The 7,834-nt window shown below is 41.1% G+C and overlaps 1 protein-coding gene across 1 annotated transcript; it reads left to right on the top strand.

The window, feature by feature from the left end:
* Nucleotides 1-587: 587 nt before the first annotated feature.
* On the top strand, nucleotides 588-6,908 carry LOC104078989 (ribosomal biogenesis protein LAS1L-like; the record flags this gene model as incomplete). Its single annotated transcript, XM_009580847.1, has 5 exons — nucleotides 588-673; nucleotides 1,632-1,847; nucleotides 3,059-3,194; nucleotides 3,787-4,166; nucleotides 6,767-6,908. Coding segments are annotated over 5 exons (960 nt in total), but the record flags the coding sequence as incomplete, so codon positions are not given.
* Nucleotides 6,909-7,834: the final 926 nt, after the last annotated feature.

Here is a 7,834-nt window from a genome sequence, read left to right as displayed (position 1 = left end):
TCGCAGGATAGTTGTAAGGGCAGGAGACATCCAAAAAAGAGCTGTAGGTGCTGTAGTGAAGACCAGTTGTGGCCCTACTGCAACTTATCTGCCAACAGCTGTGTGAACTGCACCTTAAGGTGTGCCTTGCCAGCAAGTCAACAGGGTTGGCTTTTCCCCTGAAATTTAAATTAGCTCTGTGGGTCAGATGTCCTCAAATCTTGGCTGGCCTGCGGGCAGACGACTTGGGTCATGCTGCAAACCATAGGTATTTCAGTATGAGAAATGTTCCTGGGCTTTTGAAATGTTTATGACAAATGTTCCTGTGCTTTTGAAATACCAAGATATTTGCCTCTGCAACTCGAGCAGAAAGGTTTCCTTCAACGTTCTGGTTCTGTTCCAGTTTGCACAACTGCACATTCCCTCCAAGTCTAGTGGGATATATCCAGCCTAAAACTGGCATATGATTTTAGTGCCGTACAACAAGCTACATCACCTCCTCATAGTTCCAGGTATTTGGAACTCAAACTTGTTTCAGAACTGGTGCAAGTGGTGTTTTGATATGCAAAGGAGTAAGTGGCATTAATAAGACTCTCTGATTGCTCTAGGGAGACAGTGGCTGAAGCTCTTCTCAGTGATGGCTTTCTCATCCCAAAGATGGATTGTCTGAAAATGCTAAATATCAAGTATGAAGGTTAGTGTTTTGGGCACCACATAAGTAAAAAGTGCATAGCTAGTGTTATGTCCAAGTCTGTTCTTTTTTTCTCATTATATTGAAATCTGTAATTCTCTGCATGTTTTTCATATATCTGGGTCCTTAAACATCTTTTGACCTGTTCTCCAGACCTCTTTATGGCCATGCTTAGCTATTGCTTTTGCATAAATCTCTTACCCTGGAAGGATAGCTTTTCAGCACTGAATGCTGCCTGGCCAAAATGTCTTTCAAAGCTTGCATCTCTGCCCTTATCTGCAATAGTTACTGATTTCATGAACTCCCACTAGTTTCTTTTCTACATTGAAGATTTGAAGCAAACCTAAATGGTTTTTTTTGAGCCTCATCACCAGTTGCATCTTAGTTCCATGCTGCTGCCCACACGTGTGGAGTTGCATGGATTTTCTGCAAGAGAATTAGGTACCTAGAGGCAACGAAAATTAATAATTTTTCTATTTCCCTGGGACCTCTTGGAAACACCAGCCAAAGAACTTACCAAGAAAGATCCTCAAATTTCTGTGACTGTATTACAGTAGTAAAAATTTAGGAGCTTTTTGATTCTATGTTGCTTTCCTCAATGTGCCTTCTCTTTGCAGTGTATTTTTAGACAGAATAGCTCTTCATTATGTCTGAAATAAGCTGAAACTGGAAAGGCATTAGCAAAACAGGAGGATTTCCCTGTGGTTTACCATGTGATTAGATCAGGCATTGTATTTTTTGCTTTCACTGAGCTGTTGTGTTAATTATCAATTTGCTGCTTATTTTACTTCCCTAGCATAAGAAAATAATAATTCCAGCTTCAGTGAGGATGCCAGGAAGTACCCCGGAACCAGTGATCTCAGAACAAACTACTTCAGTTTGGAACAGGTGTCACACCTGTGGTTCACAAAAAATTACAAAACAGTGATTTTTGGCTTCTTTTTTTTTTTTTTTATTGCAGCAAATAAAGAGGTATGGCAGTTCAGAATTCCTCAGACATTTTACTGCTTTTGGCAGCCTTTGCTGACAGGCCTTCTTTCCCGAAGTTTTACACAGATCCTAATAGAGAAAATGTTTATGGAGTTGAAGGAATGTTCTGACTCTTCAGAACTCCGGCCTCAGTTCTTGATCAGCTGGATTTCTGAGATGCTGACTGGCATTGCCAAAGTAAACGCTGGTGAGTATGTGTCTGGAATTTCTGCGTGTAAAAAGAAAAAAAAAAAGAAGTCTCTTCTGTACTATTGTGAAAACTGGGACAGTGGTGTGAGCTTTAGATGGAAAGTGCAATAATCCAATTATTACATTTTGTCATGTGAACGTAGAGCTTTTATTGTTGCATTTCTTACACTTTTCAACCTGCAGCTTGTATATGTCATGCATTTCTTAGCAAAAAATTGAAATTGTTAATGGCAGCTTTGCTGCAGCCTCCTCAAGATAGGAAAAGCCAATCTCTCCCATGAAAGGTCGGGCCCTTAAGTGCTATTTTTTCCAGATACTAGTACTTGTAGGAAATAACAGTAGTAGATAACAAACAAAGACGTTATATGCAACCTATTATGAGTTCCCTGTTCCATTTCTCTCCTCACTTAACAGAAGCCTGGCTTTGCAAGATACTTATATAGTCTTGCTGTCCTTTTTTAATCCTATCACAGGATTTTCATGCCTTCTAAACTTACACAAAAGTAATAAGTAATATTTTGTTTTCTGCTCCTAACTCCTTAGAACTGTTTAAATTGGCAAACTGTATGTTTCGTTTCAGAGTCAGGAGAGCTTTAATTATTCGAAGTGTGTCACAGGAGTTCTGTTAACAGGACTTCTATACTGCAATATAGTGTATCCCTGAGGAGGTTTCCAGCTGGTTAATTTTGCCACCTCTTCTGTCCTCTCCTGGTCTGGCTCAGTCTGCACCAAGATTTTGCCAGTAATTGTGGCAGTCATGGATTCATGTTTGATGCTTTCAGTCATTGCTGAGCATATCTATTATGTACCAAGATTCCTGAATTGTAGTAGTTCCCAGCTGTTAAGTCTACTCGTTGCAGTACTATCTGGAATGATCTCAGGTCCCAGAAGCAGTATACTGCGTTTATTTGGGACAATACTGTACAAACACACCTTGTGGCTTTCCTGTCTGGGCTGGCACGCACAGAACCAGCTTGGGAACGTCTGCATCTCACTGTGGTCATGTCTTGTGGAGCTAACCTAGCTGTCAGTGCATTGGCAAGTCCCTTGTAACAACCTTGATGTATTTGGTCAGTACATCTGGTCTTGGACTTGGATTGGAATGCCAACTTATTTGAGGATAAGTGTTCCAGTAAAAATGCAGAGGGATAAAGGGCATATTTTTAATGAGTTTTGAGCACCTTGTTGTTTTTATTATCTTCTTTGAAGGGAAGAAAAGACAACACTGTAACAAACAGGTATCCGTGAAGGAGCTGTTCCTCCATAAAGTTCCTTTGCAGTGGATAAGACTGACGGATAATTGCTTGGAAGCTCCCTGCTGGGCAACCCCACACCTTCTTCAGCTGTAAGTTTGATCCTGTGACCTAGAGGAGGGACAGCAAACAGTGTTCTGTAACAGCTTTGGCCAGCTCCCTTGTGATATGCTGAGTTATAGCTGCGTTCCATTCCCTTCCTTTGCATCTAGTAGAAATTGTGGCAGGTGCATATAAAACCCTGCTTGTTGCTGCTCATCTCCCCCTTGATTCTACAAAGAGAAGAAGGAGGAGAATTTAAAAGGATTGCACCTTCAAAATGAAAGTGGAGATTATCTGGGGAGGTATTAAAGAAGCAACCTGGTCAGAAGAAAGGTGACTTGGTAGCAGAGATGTGACTGCTTATACAGGTGATAGGAATTTAGCACAGGTGGTAACTTTTTCACATGAAAACAGCAAAGCAGGAATTCAGTTAGAAGTATCCCAAGTCTTTAATTTTAATCACAAAGAGGGAGCATTCCAGCATCCACCCACCAGGGAATAATCAGATTTGCCTGTTAGAGGAGATATGTGAGCGAGCTGTCCTGGAAGAAACCCACACTTAAAAGGCTGCTCAGCTTGATAAACTTTCATCTGGAATCTTTTTTGCTTTTAAGACTTTTACATTGCCCTTTTCCTTTCTAGGATCCTCACAATCATGAGACCTCGCTTGCCACGTTCTTCGCGGAAGAACCTTCTCTATCTTGCTTCTGTTTACACGGAAGGAGGTGGCCCTTTGTCCAGTCCAGGACTCTCTTCAGACTGCAGTGAACAGCCAATTTACACTATAGAGAGCTTACAGTGGAGGGCCAGGCAAGAAAATCAGGTTAAAAATCAAGGGCAGACTGTAGAGAAACAAGAAGATGTGCTGGATAGAGATGATGGTGTAGAGGAGGTGGAGGAGGAGGAAGAAGAGATGGTAACTGAAACAAATCCTTTGGAAGGACTTGCTCATTCTGGTAGCATGGTGGCTATTGCTGAGAAAAGGGCAGCACTGCAAGGATCCGCCTGGCAGATCACTGCAGGTAAAAAATGACTTTGTAAGACTTAGACAGTCTTCGTCACTGGCAAATGTTAATCGAAATGCAAAGGCATCTCAGCCCTCTGGGCCTGGCCAGAATTGAAGTGTGCTTCAAAATCATCTAAATGCCAAATCACTGAAAACTGGTTTTTTTTCCAGTCTTCTGTTTATGTGCAGCAGTCATCTCTCTTAAACTCTTAAAATACTGTGAGTGCTTTTTCCAGGAGCGTTTTGTTAGTGCCTCATTAAATTCTTTATCAGGCTTTTCCAAATTGTTTAAAATTTCAATGTATCCAGTTGGTGGGGCAGCATATATGCCAGCAAATGGCAAAGAAAATATGGATGTTTCTTGGACTTGTGTTTGTCAGAGTTGGGGGTATTTGAAAGCACAGTTTGGCTGTGCTGGAAAGCACCAGTCATGTGCTCATAAGTTCCATGCTCCAGGAAAATTGCTGTTATGACATGGTGGCAAGCAAAAGAAAGGAGCAAGGCAAGTTTTTAGAGGGAATAAACAGTATATCCAGTGTTTTGTTAGCTTTATTACGGTAGCTGGACTTTCTCCTTGGGGTGGAGGGTTCTGTAGCTAAGAAGATTTTTGGATGAGTGATTTATGGAGGGACTTGAAGACAGGAGGAGGAGGTTGGTGGAGAGGAGTTGGAGGCAAGGTGATATTTAAAGGAAGAAGAAGAAGAGAGCCATTAGAAGACAATGAACTCTTGTACCCCACTCACAGGGAAATTTTCCCAAGTCAAAAAAAAAAGAAAAAAGAGATCTGCCTAAGCAGCTTGGCTTAGTTATGCTGATGTTAACAGCTTGTTAGAGCTGGACATTTTGAGAACAGAAGCAAAGTTGTCCTCTGCTTCAGTGACTTTGGTTCAGATCAAGCAAAGCTTTCACAGAAGGAGCACTCATTGTGTCCTGAACCACCTGATTTTTGTGAAGATTCTGTTTATGTAGTTTTTCATGAGTAAACTTAATTTCTGTTTGAATAACATCTGTGTAGTTACCATCCTTAAACAATTTGAAACTATAGCCAGTAGGTATGTACAAACCCATGACAACATGTGGTATATAAACTATTTACTAGGTTGTTCCCCAAAGAGAGGGCTTAGCCTGTTAAATATATATAATGGTAATTTGCCTTAGAGTGGCGTTGGATGTTACCAAGTGCTATTTCTGCCCCTTTTTTAAGATTTTTGTAAGATTATAACACTTAGAAAGCACTATCCTGTATCAAGATTTTTTTGTTCTATTAAATGCCCAAGACTGGTATAAAAGGAAAAACAAATAAATCTGCTGGTTCTTTAGGGCAATGCTTGGGTTTTTGAGCAGATATCAGGTACACAAAACAAATCAGTTTCAGGCAAAGAGAAGGAAATGGCCAAGTTGTACGTGATTAGCAGGGGTCTCAAATAGTCTGTGTAATTATTGCTGGCTCTCTGGAATGAAGTGTCTTACCTTCTGAAGGCTTCTGTCTGCTAGTCTTCGCTGAGCTGCTAGTAAGCATTCCAGAAATAAGTGTTCTGATATCAGGAAAGCACATAGGCTTAAGAAATCTTATTGTCAAAACAATGACACATAATAATTTGTATCTTTCATTTAGTTAGATGTGAAATAAGAATGAAATTTAAAGGGGGATTTCCTTTGGTATGGAGTTCCTATTGTGAACTGCCTTTGAAATTTTGGCACCACAATATAAGGGAATGGACTCACTGATGTTATCAGTTGTGATGGATGGTTTCCCATTGTGCAGTTTCTGTCCCCCATTGGAACGCAAATTTAACAAATGCGAGGTCATGGACAGGAAACAGCAATGGGTGCTCATAAAAAAAAAATAGCAGAATTTCCAAGACATTGTCATATTCTTTTTATTTGCCATCTCATCCCAGCCCACCTGTCTGTCCAGAATTGCTTTATTGGTTAGGCTTCCCCAGCCTTATACTCGTCTACTTTCGTGGCTTCGGTTCTTCTTTAGTCACTGTTGCACTGTTGCTGTGCAGCTGCTAATCTCAGCAAGTTGTTAAGATGCTTAGTCTCACTGGAGGCATGAGCTACTGGATGCAAAGGTGCTGGTTTGTGTCTTCATATGTGTACAAATGACTCTTTCCATTTACACAAGTGTCCTGGTGTCCAAACGCTGCGCAGCGAGCGTGTGGCGTTTGGCTGCCTGCCAGGTTAAACCACAACATTTTAAAATTAATGTATGTAAGTCAGTGTGTATGTTTCAAAGGAAAGTAAGTTTAAAAGAGGAAGGTAAATATGAAAGGTTGCTCCAGAACACTGTGGGGTTTCTTTTAATGGGCATTGTCTCACAGTGGTTTGGATGAGCTGCACTGTGTAGACTGTGTGCTGTTACATGACTCCAGATGTGTCCCTGTTGTCTCACATACTACAGTGACTTGCTTTGGAAGAGATAGCAAGGTTAGAAACAAAATTAGTTAAAACTATGGTTCAAACTTATTTTTGCTGCATACCTGAGATTGTTCATTTTTGCTGAATGGCTGAGTTACATGAGACAGTATTTGTGGACTTGGGGGGGATCTTGTTTTTTGAAAATCTTTCTGGGGAGCTCAGACTTCTTGTTTATGTACTGTTTTTACCCAGATGAAGTACGATGGAAAGACTTTCCTCTCGGGAAACTCCCAGGTCAGACAGATGACCCTGATGGTCTTATGTTGGATAATTATTCCATGATGTCCCTGCTTGATCAGCCAGTGAGAGATGAGTGGAAGTCTCCTAATACAAAGTGAGTAATGGTGTGGGCAGGACTTTGCCCCTGAACAATGAAATGCATTTGTCTCTTTGTGCCTTGTACTATATGATGTGAAAAATTAAGTATGAGATTTCCTTTTTACTTCTGTTTGACTAAATAGTTTGACCCAAATATCTACTACTATCTCTAGCATCTACTTCTAGCATGTGCTTCTCGTGCATTTTTCAAGTAATGTGTGTGTTTGGAAGGACCTTTGCAGTGCTGGTGTAATAGCTTAACAGTCTGCTCTTCAGACTGTGCTGGCAACTTCCAGTGTTGTCTAATGCTGTTAGTAAGATACAGTCTGCAGATCCCTTAGAGTTACTAGTCTGGAAGTGCAGAATTTTTAGAACAAGGTACTGAGAGCTGGTGCAGAATCTGCCTGGTGATACTCTGGGATGAATAACTTCAATGGGAAGGACTGTGGCCTTGCAATTAAAGCGTTCAGGAGCAAAGCCTTGGAAGTCATTTAGCCTCCCCCAATGTCAGTTTTCCCAGACTAGCTAATCTTGTATGGAAGAGTCATTCTAAAAGGCACATGGTTTGCTGGAGCACTCTGAGGTGCATTAGTGGGAAAGCCTGAAGATGAGGAGAGAAGGTAGTGGTTGACTGCAGATTACTTTTGTAACACTTGAGGAAGGAATTGGCTGTACATAACTGGGGTGGTGAATATGCTGAGAGTTTCACATCAGTGAATGCGAAAGTGTCTCTTTTCTGTATGCTTGAAATGGAGACTATAGTATGCTTCCTGAGTAAGGTCTATGTCCCAGTTATTCGTCCTCTTGTGAACCCAGCATGAGACAAACTCTCTTCTCCTCACCCTCCCCCACCGCAACAGGAAACTCTCCCTGCTTCTTTGTACTGCATTAGTCTGACAGTATGCTTGCCTTGTTGATGGACACAGTCAGACAGAAGGTATT

The sequence above is a fragment of the Fulmarus glacialis genome, unplaced genomic scaffold (assembly GCF_000690835.1).
Source record: "Fulmarus glacialis isolate BGI_N327 unplaced genomic scaffold, ASM69083v1 scaffold43360, whole genome shotgun sequence".
In the NCBI taxonomy this organism is placed as follows: domain Eukaryota; kingdom Metazoa; phylum Chordata; class Aves; order Procellariiformes; family Procellariidae; genus Fulmarus; species Fulmarus glacialis.
Note: the sequence above shows the minus strand (reverse complement) of the source record. Positions and strands in the feature narration are given on the sequence as shown.